General features: G+C 53.0%; 5 protein-coding genes and 1 non-coding gene across 6 annotated transcripts; 3 read left to right on the forward strand and 3 right to left on the reverse strand.

The window, feature by feature from the left end:
- Positions 1-1447: 1447 nt before the first annotated feature.
- gprD lies at positions 1448-2836 on the forward strand (the record flags this gene model as incomplete). Its single annotated transcript, XM_071033351.1, has 2 exons — positions 1448-2026; positions 2102-2836. 2 exons carry the CDS (start codon positions 1448-1450, stop codon positions 2834-2836), a joined length of 1314 nt encoding a protein of 437 aa, XP_070884259.1.
- A 167-nt stretch (positions 2837-3003) lies between these two features.
- BJX67DRAFT_t72 lies at positions 3004-3101 on the forward strand. The gene has a single exon. It is a non-coding gene; the product is annotated as a tRNA-Pro (tRNA).
- Positions 3102-3733: 632 nt separating this feature from the next.
- On the reverse strand, positions 3734-6041 carry BJX67DRAFT_383022 (NADP-dependent oxidoreductase domain-containing protein; the record flags this gene model as incomplete). Its single annotated transcript, XM_071033352.1, has 6 exons — positions 3734-3929; positions 3975-4138; positions 4191-4320; positions 4369-4439; positions 4484-5380; positions 5436-6041. The coding sequence occupies 6 exons, from the start codon at positions 6039-6041 to the stop codon at positions 3734-3736; spliced, it is 2064 nt and encodes a 687-aa protein (XP_070884260.1).
- A 615-nt stretch (positions 6042-6656) lies between these two features.
- On the forward strand, positions 6657-8109 carry BJX67DRAFT_359133 (uncharacterized protein). The gene has a single exon (XM_071029647.1). The coding sequence runs from the start codon at positions 6729-6731 to the stop codon at positions 8070-8072; it is 1344 nt and encodes a 447-aa protein (XP_070884261.1). The 5' UTR covers positions 6657-6728; the 3' UTR covers positions 8073-8109.
- A 20-nt stretch (positions 8110-8129) lies between these two features.
- Positions 8130-10430, reverse strand: BJX67DRAFT_383024 (HET domain-containing protein; the record flags this gene model as incomplete). Its single annotated transcript, XM_071033353.1, has 3 exons — positions 8130-9949; positions 10018-10262; positions 10321-10430. 3 exons carry the CDS (start codon positions 10428-10430, stop codon positions 8130-8132), a joined length of 2175 nt encoding a protein of 724 aa, XP_070884262.1.
- A 549-nt stretch (positions 10431-10979) lies between these two features.
- Positions 10980-12113, reverse strand: BJX67DRAFT_383025 (uncharacterized protein; the record flags this gene model as incomplete). The annotated part of the gene is made up of 1 exon (XM_071033354.1): positions 10980-12113. One exon carries the CDS (start codon positions 12111-12113, stop codon positions 10980-10982), a length of 1134 nt encoding a protein of 377 aa, XP_070884263.1.
- Positions 12114-13610: the final 1497 nt, after the last annotated feature.

The following is a 13610-nucleotide window of genomic DNA, read 5'->3' on the forward strand; positions in this document are numbered from 1 at the left end:
TAGCCCTAGTACAAGGTCTCAAAGGCCTTCATAATGACCATGCTGAGGCATGTTCTACATTGGAGTGTCCTATATGGACCCTTACTTTGTTACAGCTGGTACATACGACCACAGGGTGTGGAAAACAGGGCTTCCCGTCCGCTCAGCCGTACTTAAGCCACACGCCGGTAGGTTAGTAGTATGGTGGGTGACCACATGCGAATCCCTACTGTTGTATGTTTTTGCTCACCAGTTCTTCTTTTAATTGCATCGATTCCATTTTTTTGACTTGAGTGGACGATCTGGTACTTCCATGGAACGCAGCCATGTGGACCCCTATCGGGGAGGTTGGCCCGTGAAAACATAATTTCCGAGCATCATTTGGTGGTGTTCTTGAATAAGCGTGATTTCTTACAATCGACTGAGAGATATCATCCTGGAAGTGGACAAACATGAGAGAAACTCCTTTTTCTCAGAATGCTACTAGCCGGCCAACTCCCAATTTTTGCAGACTCCTATCCACGATATTTGCCCCGTCTACTCGTAAGAGGGGGTTTACCCATAATAACCGGTGGATTCTGGTACCCGGTATTCCGATCAGCGCCTCGTTCAAAACTAACGACGGCCAACAGCGCTTGTGTGGATATAAGCTTCGAGAAAGAGTGGGATCCTGCCGATCGCACAGCAAGGATTAGCAATCTTCAGCTCAACAATTCATATTTTCGCGGGGACCATCACATGCGCATTATTGGCGGAGCTCAGTCTGCCTCCTGAGCAGGACCCGACGAGCAGAATCTGAGGGACGAGTGGAGCGTTATTAGCACCGGAGAATGCACCGGATCAGGTTTGTTGGATGAGGATCGAGTCTACAAGAAGGCCATACTTTGGATTTGGATCCCTAGCGTTGTCCATAAAAGCTTCGCGGAAGTGGGAACATACCCAAGAGCATGATGGTGTTGCCCCCCTGAAGTACTCGTACACTTTGCCTCATGGCTGGAAGGGCGACCCTTAACTGCGAGGGAATTTAAAATTCAGTATTCCTCTCATCTCATGCCACACTCCTGCACTGCCGGTTCACACTATGATGCACTGTAGATCAGATCTACTCCGATGTACGTAGTCCCCGTCGAACTGTGGCCACCTACGAATGTGCGATCGGCTACTTAGAGGCATGAAGTGATTCAGTGGAGCTCCACGATCTCACGCGAACCACCTGCAGTGTTTCCACGCGCTTTGGTTGGTATTTTGCCGACCAACCGTCACCCAAAGGCCCAGTGATAGGCTCGAGGGTAACAGCTCCACCGAATGCTCTGCATACGACTCACGTACGCTAGCGACAAGCTTTTGCTAATAACCCCACCCCTGCAGGACCGTTCGAACCCCAGCTCCGGAGGTTAAAAGGCGCGTGCTGAGCACGCTGACCCTGCGTGTTGAACCCCCGGGGCTCTCCAAGGAAGCAAACGCAAAGATGGCGGCTCTTATCCGTGCCCTCCTCCTACCTCACGGCGAAGGAACCCGAATCGACCACCTCATCCCCCGACAAGCTCCTGCCCACGATGAGCCCGTCGAAGGCGCCACCAAGGCCGGGTTCATCGCCATGGGCATCTGCGGCCTCTTATCCTTCAGCGCCACATTAGGGCTCCTGTCATTCCTCACCTTCCGCTTCATCTTCTGGGATCGTTACTATAAGCGACCGCTCATGCACAACCAGTACGTCGTGCTAATCTATAACCTCCTGTTGGCCGATCTCCAGCAAGCCACCGCGTTTCTCCTCTGCCTCCACTGGGTGAAGGAGGGCTCCGTGTACTTCCCAAGTGCGGCGTGCGTCCTCCAGGGATGGTGGATCCAAACAGCGGACCCGGGCAGTGGCCTGTTCGTTATCGCGATCGCGATACATACTGGTGCTGTCGTTTTGCGGGGGAGACAGTTGCCGTACTGGGCGTTTGTGACGTGCGTTCTGGGGCTGTGGGCATTCATTATCATTCTGGGGATCATCCCCGTGGCCGTGTATACCTCTGAGACATTTGTCATCTCCGAAGCCGGCTGGGTAAGTCACAGCCTTGAAGCCTACTCTATATCCTGCCATCGAATCGATAACCATCCCTAACTTCCTGTCTTCCAGTGCTGGATAAGCCCAACCCACGAAGACGAACGCCTTTGGGGCCACTACTTCTGGATCTTCCTCGCTGAATTCGGCACCGTCATCCTCTACGGTTTCATGTTCTTCTACCTGCGCCGCCGCATGCTGCAATCCGCAAAGCTCCGCCCCAACCACCAGGAGAGCCTGAAGCGCCTCAACCGCGTCGTCATCTACATGGTCATCTACCCCTTCGCGTACGTCCTGCTATCCCTCCCGCTCGCTGCGGGGCGCATGTCTAGCGCGCGGCACGTCGTACCCAGCCGCGTGTACTTCGCTGTCGCGGGATCGCTCATGGCGCTGTCGGGGTTGGTTGATGCTGTCGTGTACACGCTTACGCGGCGCCAGCTGCTCGTCGATACGGAGTTGAGTGCGTCGGATGGTCCGCACTATGCGGCGTATCATGAGGGGGGGACGGAGACGTACCGGACGCAGATCACGAGTAGTGCGAGTGGCCCTGCTGCTGCTGGGCGGGAGAGGAAGAAGAGGGGGAGGAAAGGGGGGGTTGGGACGAGGTTGTGGAAGGGGTTGCACACGGTTAACGAGAGTGTTGCGGATGGTCGGGATGATTCGACGGAGGAGATTGTGAGGAAGAGTGACGTGGAAATGAAGAATATGATGATGGAGCATGGCGGGGTGTACCAGGAGACGACGATCGAGATTACCCATGAGCCCATGGGTGAGGAGGAGATGAGGGTGAGGAAGCAGGATAGTCGATGAAGTCATGGAATCAGTTGACGATTTTCTTTTGTTGCTGTTTCGTTCCGTCATATTTACTCCTGTTGGTTCTCTTCTGTTGTACTCAGCTATATGTAAGTTTTATAATGAAAAGGATCCTGGGGATGTAGGCTCGTAAAATCAGATTGCAAAGATAGAGTGACAAAGTAGTCAGTATGGGCGAGTGGTTAAGGCGTTAGGCTTGGATTTCTTATTATTGAAAGCTATCTAGTTCATTCGTGATCCTAGTCGAACCGTAGTGCTGACGATGTGTCTCTTTTTTTTTTTTTTGTTCCATATGTTTCGTCTCGTCCCTGTTCGATGGTTCATTTGGACTAAGTACTTTGTTGATGAAGATAATACACTGTCGCCTAGAGTCCAGGTTCATTACTTACTACCTAGACTATGTAGAGCAGGAAGTCAGTAGGTTGTGAGAACAGTGGTTGTCTTGTTGCTCAATCATCATTATATATAGGATTTTATTCCTACATTAGTTATGCTATAGAATATCTGACTTTAATAATAATAGGTTTATAGTGCTCCAATCATCAATCTAGTATTGTTATTATCAAAAATGGAAGGATGTCATAGAAACCTAGAATGTAGAACGTTATCAACAGTAGATCCGTAAAAAGCATAAGAAAACAGTAGAAAAACAGATATCCTGCACTGTTCCTGAAACGATTGGTCCTGCTAGGTACCTAGGTACTCTCTGCATGGCTCAGGCCCTAACAAGGCCAGCACAACAAACGTATCTATTATATAAACCATTTTGTATAGCTCAAAGCTACATAAATGCTGGTATACTGTATATCAGACTGTATTTCTGCCAGAACAACGGCAGCCTACAATATCAGATTGCAAAATCCCGAACAGCCGACAAAGGATTATACTGCACTCTCAGTCATTATCTCCAAAAACTCTCACAGGCAACCAGTCATCAGTACAAGACTTGAACCGGGTAGTGCATCCATCCAATCTCGCCATCTCATCACCACCCAGCGCCCAGCCGTCCAAGTCGAAGTTCTCCGCAATACGAGTAGCATTGACGGTCTTGGGTATCACACTGGTACCGCGCTGCACACCCCACATGATTCTTGGAAAGTCAGCACCATAAACAATAGATAGGCGTTGTACGTACAGAACCTGCTGCGGTGACTTGTCTATTTTTTGGCAGATGTCAAGCACCACCTGGTCCTCTAGGAGTGGAGAATTCGCAGACCCAAGGCAGGAATAGGCTGTACAGTGGATGCCATGATCGCTGCAAAACTGTAGAAGCTTTTTGGATGGCCAATACGGGTGCAGCTGGATGCTGTTAACACGGTATATGAAGGACGCCAGAACCCGGTGACATTACCTCAACTTGGTTAACAGCAGGGACAATCTCGCAGCATGGATGGCTGAGGAGTCTTGTTAGGTGTGAGACGCCGAAGTTTGAAACACCGATATTCCGCACCTTTGTTGTTGGGAGCTTTTGCATCTCTTGCCTGTACGGTTTAGCAGGAACTGAACTACTGAACGGCATTCTGTCATACCAAGTGTTTACAAAGTCCCAATCCCCCAACTGGGCGGAAGGGTTCCCGGGGTTAACAGATACCGGCCAATGCTGTATGCGTCAGTCAGTTCCGTCCGATATTGAAAAGGACCTACCATGAGATAGAGGTCAACGTAGTCCATACCCAACTCAGCAAGTGACAAATCCAGAGCTTCGTGGACGCGCGTATGCCATCTGTTGTCCAGCTTTGTGGTGATCCAAACCTGACTGCGCGAGACACCGGAGTCCTTGACAGCTTGTCCTATTTCATGCTCAACATCAGAAGACATGGCTGTGTCAATATGCCTGTACCCAATTTTCAAGCCTGAACGGACGGCCTCATAAACCATACCAGGTTCCTGGGTCCTCCGAGTACCCAAGCCAACCGCCGGAATTGGTGCTCCTGTATTGAGGAGAAAAGATCTGTCGGTGCATCTGGCATGGGAAGAGGTAAACAACGTGGCCGTTGAAACTCGGCTTGGAGAAGTCTTTGAAAATGGCCCACCACGGTTCATACCCAAAAGACCAGCTAAAGCAGGCAGTGGAAGCGGACGCTGGAGCCGACGACTCGCAAGAGACATCTTGACGGCATCAACTAATGAGACGGTATTCCGCACGTTGGCCAACGAGGTGGAAAATCCCTGTCTACGACCAGTCACCCAGGCCCCGAACTCGCCGACCATGGACTGGATGACCTGCTTCTCATCGGGCCGGTGCTTGACGGTCAGTTTTGCGCTGCCCTGGGCGTCATAGTGGGTGACTTCGTGTCCGTTGAGGATAAGCGTTCCGTTTGTCCCGGTCAGTGTGATCGATGAAGCGGCTTCATGGGCGACGCGCGACAGCCGCACATGGCCTATGCAGTTCCTGGCCTCCCAGTTCATCAGGATATCAGCGACATCGTCGCCGCCGTACTTCTGAGACGGCCGCACAGAAGAGACCTGCTGCGCCATGACGGAGGTCGGTAGCCCAAGAAGCCACACAAGGAGGTCGAGCATATGACAACCAAGATCTTCCTATATCTCCAGGTTAGCGTCTAGTCTATATTGTACACTCTATGAGAGGACGGACCGTAACTCCAACCCCAGCCCGCGCCCGCCACGTCTCCTCAAGGTTAGTGATATTCAGCGCAAGATCCGCATCAACAGCAGCAACATCCCCGACAAGCGGGACCAACCTCCTCAGATCAACGAACTGCGGCTCAAACCGCTTCTGGAAGGTGATTCCCATCTTAACCGGCAACCGGCTCATCCTGGAATACTCCTCCGCGGACCCGGCAACGGGCTTTTCCTTCAAGATATGCACGCCCGCGGCTGCCAGCGCGGTGATACATTCCATATGGGCACCGTGCGGGACAGATACGATGGCGAAGTCCGGCTTGGGCTTGTGGCGGTGTAGCAGTAACGATAGGGAGTCGTAGGTGGGGACATCTGGGTGCTTCCTTGTGAAGGAGTCCAGAGCGGCGCGATTTGTGTCGCAGACGGCGGTGACGGAGAGATCCGGAGTGCCCAAGAGACTGAGGAAATGGCTCCTGTACCCGCGGTATCCGGTCCCTACCAGGGCGATGCTGTATCTCCTGCTCAGACAATAGCGGATAGAGTGGTGGTGGGCTAGGGCAAGGGTAGGCGGCGTAATGAAAGCGCGAGTCCGCTTTGGATATGGCGAATATGGGGGCATCGTCTGCCTCTGATTTCCAGTGAATGCTCAATGGCGGAGTTTCTTGATGGACTTAGGGTTTGGAATGATCGATAGAGTAGCGCTGGGCGACTCATCCTTTATGCAATGCCGGATAGAGAGGCAGCAGCAGAGCCGCAGTCTCCGAAAGCCTGCAGGCCATCCCGCAGAGAACTATCGCCCACTTTCGAGTTTGACGGCCAGTCTGCGGGCAAGGAATGGTCCATATCCAATAAGAACCTTCTCCAAGCCGACTCAACCCCAATCCGCTGCAGTAATTGGTGAATTGTGTGTCGACGGTGGTACTGGGTAGCTTTGCATGCAGTTGTCCCGCACGGCAACCGCCCCGTGTCCTGCATTTGTCGACCATCCAGACTAATGCATATTAGCTGGCTGGGAACATGTAAGTCTGTCCCGGTCGATCCCTTTTGGGAATGACGTATCAGCATGGTCATGCCATCAGCGCTTCGCCGGATTATTGCGGGATGCAGCAGCCTTTTTTTTTCAGTTCCTCGTTCCAGTCAGGCTGTTGCATCGCAGAGATTGAGAATTGACATCCAGTCAGCCTTGTCTAAGCCACGCAGATTCGTATAAACCCCTCCCCCCCCGCTCTGCCCCTCTATAACTTCATCCTCCAGGTACCTCCTACCTAGAACTCTCCCAGGTGCCGTAGAACGCCCTTTGAAAGACATGTACCCCTGGAAAGCTCTCTCGACATGGTCCCCCTTCGAAATCGACGCCCTCGGTCTCGTCACGCTCCTCGGTGCCAACGAGGTCGACGTCTCCGTCGGCCGCTTAGCGCCCAGCTACTGGCTGGAATACATGCCCCTGCTGGCCGGGTTCGTCTTTGCAGGCGACCGATTCCGCACCAAGCAGTCTGCATTCATGCTCTACAATATCTCCAGCGGCATCGTCACAGGTAATCTAACCGCATGGTTCACACGGTGGATGCAAGTGCAGGAGTTTCACGTCTCTCGCAGCCTCGTCTATTGGGAAGTCGACGAGACACCTCAGTCTCGCTGGATGTACATCTTTGCCCCGGCCCTCGTCTCAGCTACCTTCAATAGCTTTCTGCTGGCCATGACAGTCCTCTCGCATGACTGGTACGGGTTTGCGAATGCAATCGCAATTATCCTCCTCATCATCATCCGCGCCTACATGCTGCAGGAGAACCGCCACGCAATCAACCAAACCGTTGCGGCGGCAAAGCCCCTCCCCACCACGTATTCCGGCGCACTGGAGGCCTGGAAAGAGAAACGCAAGAAGGATCCCGAGGCGCCTCGCCCGCTACCACACTCCCAAGAGTGGCGGCCAGAGGTCGCCAAGATCCTCATCGTCATGCCGGACTCGCGAGCCGTCACCATGTTCATCCCCGAGCATATCTTGCGCGGTGTCTTCGTCACCGAAGCACCACTGCGCTCCCCCAGGGTCTACAAGGTGGTACAGTGGGCCGGCTGGGTGGCGTTCGTGGTGCACGTCGTCACACTCGGCATGGTGCACCTAGCGACGCAGCTATACGTGGTTGGCCTGATAGTCATCCCGACCGTGCTGATCTGCTACGGGTTTGGGTGCGACGACTCCCGGATTGAGAGAGGGTGGCGGTCGTTACGCGGGGAGCAGGCGAAGCCGTATATCTACCGTGCGGGACCACAGCTGAAAGCAACCGTCTTTGAGTGGCCCGAGGACGTCGAGTTCGGCAGGGACGGCAAGGGCGCCCTGTATAGACGCGAGTTGGCGTATATTCCTCCGGAGAAGAGATCGACTGCACGGCAGGACTTGTATGCGTGGCTGGATCTGACGGGGCAGGAGCAGAGGAGTCTCTGGGAGTGGCATTTGCTGCCTCATGTACGCGGCCACGATGACTCCTGGTGGAACACTTTTAATGAGAAGCAGAGGCTCATCAGGGAGCGGCCGCCGGATGTTCGAGCCCTTAAGGAGCGTATCCAGGCTGCTTTGACGACCGAACGGCCTCGCCGTAGGGCCTTATACTGGCGGTATAGGGGTGTGGAAGATATTGAAAAGGGTGTCAAGTAATGTGATAACAGATTACCTGCCTAGAACAATTCCTAGCATTGAAGATTGTTCTCAGGTTTATACAAGGGTTATAGACTCCTCCGGCGAGACGAGAGCATGCCAAACTTCTTTGAACCACCTACTCCTTCTGTCTTCGGAACCATGAGAGATAAGGGCCAACCCGACTCTCTCAAACGTGTTCTCAGGCTGGAGCTTCGTCAAGACCAGGAATGCATCGGCCGGGATGCGCGTGTCCCCCACCATGTCAGAGCGTTTCTCACGAGGAACATAGAGCAGATAACATGGTGCTATTCTACACGAGCCCTTGCCAATGCACCGAAAGAACCCATACCTATCCCGGTCCACGTAGGAATCCGCATAGAACCATACACTCGCACCCAGGAGGTCCAAGGCTGGCTCGGCAAAGGCGCATCTCGTCCAGACTTGATTGAGCGGCCCGTCGGCTTCGACAGTATACAGCGCGCAATCAGCTCGCTGCGTCCCCTGAGTCTTTGTCCTCTGCACTGGCGTTGAGCAACCTCGACAGCGCGTCCGCCAGAATGCGGCCCCCAGGGACGCGCGCAACCGGATGAAGCCCGAGGTCACTTCTCCCAACGGGTTCGCCCCCGCCAGCACGCACTCTGCGCGCTCGATCTTGTTGTCGAAGAAGGCCGAGAATTTCTTGCCAGGCTGTATGAAAGAAATTCCCTCGGGCGCATCGACGCTCGCCCACGACCACGAGGGCGCTCGCCAATCTCTCTCGCCCATTGCCGGCCGCGGCCGAGACGGACGGCCCCTTACATACCACAGCAAGCCCTCCATGAGCGTCGCCCGCCAGATCCCCGCGAGATACTCGCTTTGGATGTTCTGCGACATGATCTTCGCGGTGGCCGATATGGCAGGCAGTCTGTCGGAGGGCACCTTGATATCCAGCCTCGCATAGCTCTCCACGATATCAAGATAGTTGCGATAGATGAGCATCGTAAAGTCATCCCCGACTAACCCGCCACCACCCTCGTCCGGCCTTAGCTGCGACAAAGTCTTCAGCTTCGCCACATTCATCGTACTGGGTAAGGGCCTGAAATGCGGCGCGATCGCCCCTCCGCCGCACTCACAGCGCAGAATCTCCTGACAGCCGACCTGGAACTCAGACCTGGCGCAGAAGAGGATCCGCCGCGAGAGCATTCGTTCCTGATACACCCACGCCCGCGTGAAGAGCGGGAAATGCGCCCTGATAGTGCGTTCTTTGTCCCGTTTCAGGTCTACCTTTCCTGCACCCTGGCAGTCTCGTACGCCGATGGAGATGTCGCGGAATTCAGGATCCTGGATTTCGAGACGTCCGTCGGGTATCGTCTCGGAGAAACAGCCTCCAGATGACTGCGCCGATGCCGCAGCTGCAATAGTGAGGTAGCTGTTGCGGTAGATCTCGCCCATCTTGACGGACTCCGTCTCCCAGTCGACCCTGGAGTCCTGAATGATACATAGAGAGTCGATCCAGAGGTACTTCACCCGCAGACGACGGGTGAGTACGACTGCATCGCGGAACGTCTTGGGCAGGTCCGTCCACGCGATGAACCGGTGGTACTCGTCAATTGTAGTCGTCAGCGTCTTGGTGTGGATCTTGCTAGCGTCACCCCAGCAGTGCGAGAGACAGACATATGTCCCTGTTTCCGCCTCGGTCGTTTCGAGGCGGATTCCGGGATGTCCCATTTCAGAGGTGATCTCGGTGACATCGAGGACTCTCTTGGAGAGAGGCACATTACGGCCGGAGCCACATTGCTCGTGTGTGGCTTCGCAGGCTTGGATGAAGACATGGGCTCGTTCAAATGATGTAGGCAGGGCAGTGTTTCCTGTTAGCATGGTTGACTCGGGCATTCCCTGGACTCGGGGCCGCGTGTCTAGAAATACAATGCGATATCAACTTCCACATAAGTCCAGTTATTGTAGATCGCAGAGGTGAACGTACCTCTGAGAGTAAAATACTGAATCTCCCGCTTCCTATCCCCATCTGTAATCTCGAGGGTAAAGCTCGAACCTAGCCACTTAAAGGCCATGCCCGCCAGATGTAGCTCTGAATAGCCATAAACCGAACCCAAACCTGTCAGCAGAGCCGCAAGGAATCTGCATCCTCTGCACCCGCTCTCAGCCGAGGAAACCACATCGCCGAGTGTGAACGGTTCTGTCTTGTATATTGCCGCGGCCTGCTTTTCGCTGTGCATCGTTAGCATTCCCTGCCATATATAATCAAATCGGCCGAAGTGGCATGTACGCTTTCGATGCAGATCTGGTCTTCGGCTTCTTGCGACAGTTAAGGAGGCAGCCATGGGTTAATTCGGATGTAAATGGGTGTATCGTATTTGAAGCAGAGTGCCTTTCCATCGCTGTGGTGAAGAGGTCGACTCAGGTCGGTTGGAAGTGCTTGTTGATGAGATCGTCACTCCCAATCCACAGGACGATTGGGTGCCAGGCACGAATCAAGCGGGGTAAGCACCCGAGTCGACGAATAAGACTGGTTATATACATCTCAACTGGTAAGCGCTTCATCCATCAGGTAGCCACTTTTTAACGTCCGGTCCATCAATTAGCCACAGGATTGAGTTAGAGTTGTTAACAGGAGGGTCTGGGTCACCCTGAACCTGCCATGGGTTCGACTAAGGAAGTCTCGATGAGGGATCGGTCATTTCACCAAAACGCCACGCCGACGGTCACTGATTTACTCGGAAAAGGGGAGCCAAATTCGGATTAGCCCTAACTGCACGCCTTACACTTGGCCGCCTTGCCTTCCAATGAAGAATACAGGGGTGGGTGTAAATCAGTTGAGGAATGAGCTATCGGAAAACTGACATGTAGTGGACGTGGTTGGCTGCTGTTCACCCAACGCTCAACTTAACAACGATAAGTGTATCCAATGCAAAGCGAAAAGAATTCTCATTTGGGTTTCTCAGAAACCCACTGACAATATTCAGAGACGCTCATAGACGCACGAGGACTCTCATCCCCCTCACCAGCCGCGCTCAGCTTAGGCCCTTGAATCTCAAACGGCACCGGGCCGATGAGGCCCGGAATGACCTTCCCCTCGCTATCCTGGAGTTTGAATTTCACCTCTAGCTGATGCGCGACACAAGCCACATTGAGGGTAGCAAAGTTCACAACTGCGGCTTTACATGAGACCGGTGCGCTCTCAACTAGTTGCGGTTCGCCTGGTGGGAGTTCCTTTTTCCCCTCCCAGGCAAGTAGTTTATCCTCGGATCTGGCGGCGTCGACACGTTCCTTCTTCCAAAGGGTGCTTCGGCCACGGACTGCATAGAGTGTGTGCAATTTTATCTTGAGTGAGACGAGCGCGAAACCTGCTCCCTCTATCCCGATTCGGACGGGGAACGGCTCCCACTGCGTGACTGTGCCGGGTATCTCGACCGAGACCTCCACACCCTGATGCTTTCTTCCACTGAGAAGCAACCCTAGCTTCCTGGGTTGTATCTCCTCTACCAGTTCCATGGAGGGCCCCGCTACGCTGACTATCTTGGTAGGCGGCGGGAGAAACGACTGCCCGTTTTGGTAATTGGCCTTCCCCGAGGCAGAGATATGGTATTCGATGAGTGCTGAGGCCTTCCCGTAGCCGAATGGTTTGTCCTGCTCAGACTTCACTTCCACAGTCGGTGGGAGCGGATGGGATGTCTGGAATCCGACGAAGGGAGTAGCAAGAAGCCACTCTTTCTTTCGTCCTCTCTCTGCGTCTGTCTCCGGAGGGATTTCTATTGTAGCGGGAACGCGGAAATGGAAGGTGAACTTGTGTACACCAGGCGGGAGTGTGGTGAGTGTATCAACGAGAATAAGGCGCCTGTCGCATAATGTCACTTCTGCTTTCCATCGCTGTTGAATGGGCATGATGATGATCGAGAGCTCGCGGAAGATGCGGGTTGTTGCCCTGCCGGACAGCCTCACGGTCAACTCTGTGAGGTGTAGGGGCTCGCGGGATTCGAGTTCAACCGTGCCCTTGATAATGCCGCCGGGCGTGACTTGGCCTGAGACATCTTTGAGAGATGTCTTCACGTTGAGAACCATTCTAATCGTCAACTATCGGTTGAAGTGACGTTTGTTCTGTGTGAGACGCAGCGCCCAGGAGAGCCCCAGTTAAGGCCTGCTCAGATTTAAGTCAGGACGTGACTGCTTATTGCCGACAGGTCGGCGACCTGCCAAGCGAGGGGGCACAACTTTTCCAATTTGCCAAGGTGTAGATACGAGGTGGCGTGGATGGGAGATGTTGAAGGGGATACCGAGGCTGCGAGAGACGCAATGGCGAGATTGTAGGAACTTCTCGTTGTTTTCTCAAGGGGCAGGAAGCTCTTCATCGTGAGCAAGCTGAGCGGGTCGCAGCCATATCTTCCGGCGTAAATGCCCTCTGTGTTACTGGATTCAAGAAAAAATTCTCTGGCGAGGCAGAGCGCTTGTCGGGTGGAAGCGAACTTGAGATAAGCCACCTTTGTCTGTATACCGAATCAGATTTTTGTGAGGCTTTGATCTTTGAATCTTTTATTCTCTATCCAGGTCAAGTGATCCAATGCCTCCTTCTATCTAGAGACTAGTATAAACTCCTCTTTATATTCCCTGAAAGCTTCCTTGCAACTGCTACTCCCAGCCACTGGATCATGCTGCTGAGGACCAAGAACAGAGCCCGCGACACCGAAACCGCCGGACGGTGTCCCAGGCAAGGATCAAACTTGCAACCTCAATTAAAAAAAAAAAAAAAAAAGTTGACAAGAGTGGGGTTCGAACCCACGATCCTCTCGGAAGCAGGGTTTTAGTGATATTTAAGTTTTGTACACTTCTGTTGAAGAGGTTAGTATTGCTATTCTTTGCAAACCAATCAAAGTGATTGCGTGACTGACAAATCTGCCGCCTTAACCACTCGGCCATCTTGCCAATAGAATCCATCGTTGTCAGCACTATTAGATGAAAGATTTCAGATGATAAAACTCGACTTTTATCATCCAGCCGCGTTCTGACGATCCACCGGCGGTAACGACTCGGAGAGAGGGAGAGACCCCGAGACAGATTTGTTGACCGTCATCGGTATTGGTGACGGAAGAATTCATTCATCTGACTGTATTAGGATTGGCCAGCGTCATTGCTCTGCCACCTCCTAATATCGCTTTTATTGTTCCTTCATTTCGATTCACTCATTCAATTGCTCTTCCTAATGTGGTTATCGTGAAGGCCTCTTACAGGTATAAATATTGCTAGATAGCACTTAGTTAGCAACTCAGATTCTTCTTCCGCTTTCATCCATGATATCTTATACGGTAGGCCCATATGCCCTTCCAAGGTTGTCATCAAGAATATACAAGAACGCTGCTGATGGACTCCTTAAAGACAGAAAAGCGAATTATTGAAAGCTGGTATCTCAGCGAACGAAGGAGGCGCCAACAGATACCATGTAGACGGCAATCGGGGATCAGACAATCACAATCCTCACCAAGGGGCTTGCCCTTTATGAAAACGAAGTTGTTGGCGCAGTTATTATCAGACTTGAATGGGACGTTCCAAAGATTATTCAGGCTG

The sequence above is a fragment of the Aspergillus lucknowensis genome, assembly GCF_044049455.1.
Source record: "Aspergillus lucknowensis strain CBS 449.75 chromosome Unknown BJX67scaffold_33, whole genome shotgun sequence".
NCBI classification, from domain to species: Eukaryota; Fungi; Ascomycota; class Eurotiomycetes; order Eurotiales; family Aspergillaceae; genus Aspergillus; species Aspergillus lucknowensis.

Coding starts and splice junctions, on each gene's coding strand:
- BJX67DRAFT_359133 (XM_071029647.1), top strand. CDS start 6,729: ATGTACCCCTGGAAAGCTCTCTCGACATGGTCCCCCTTCGAAATCGAC.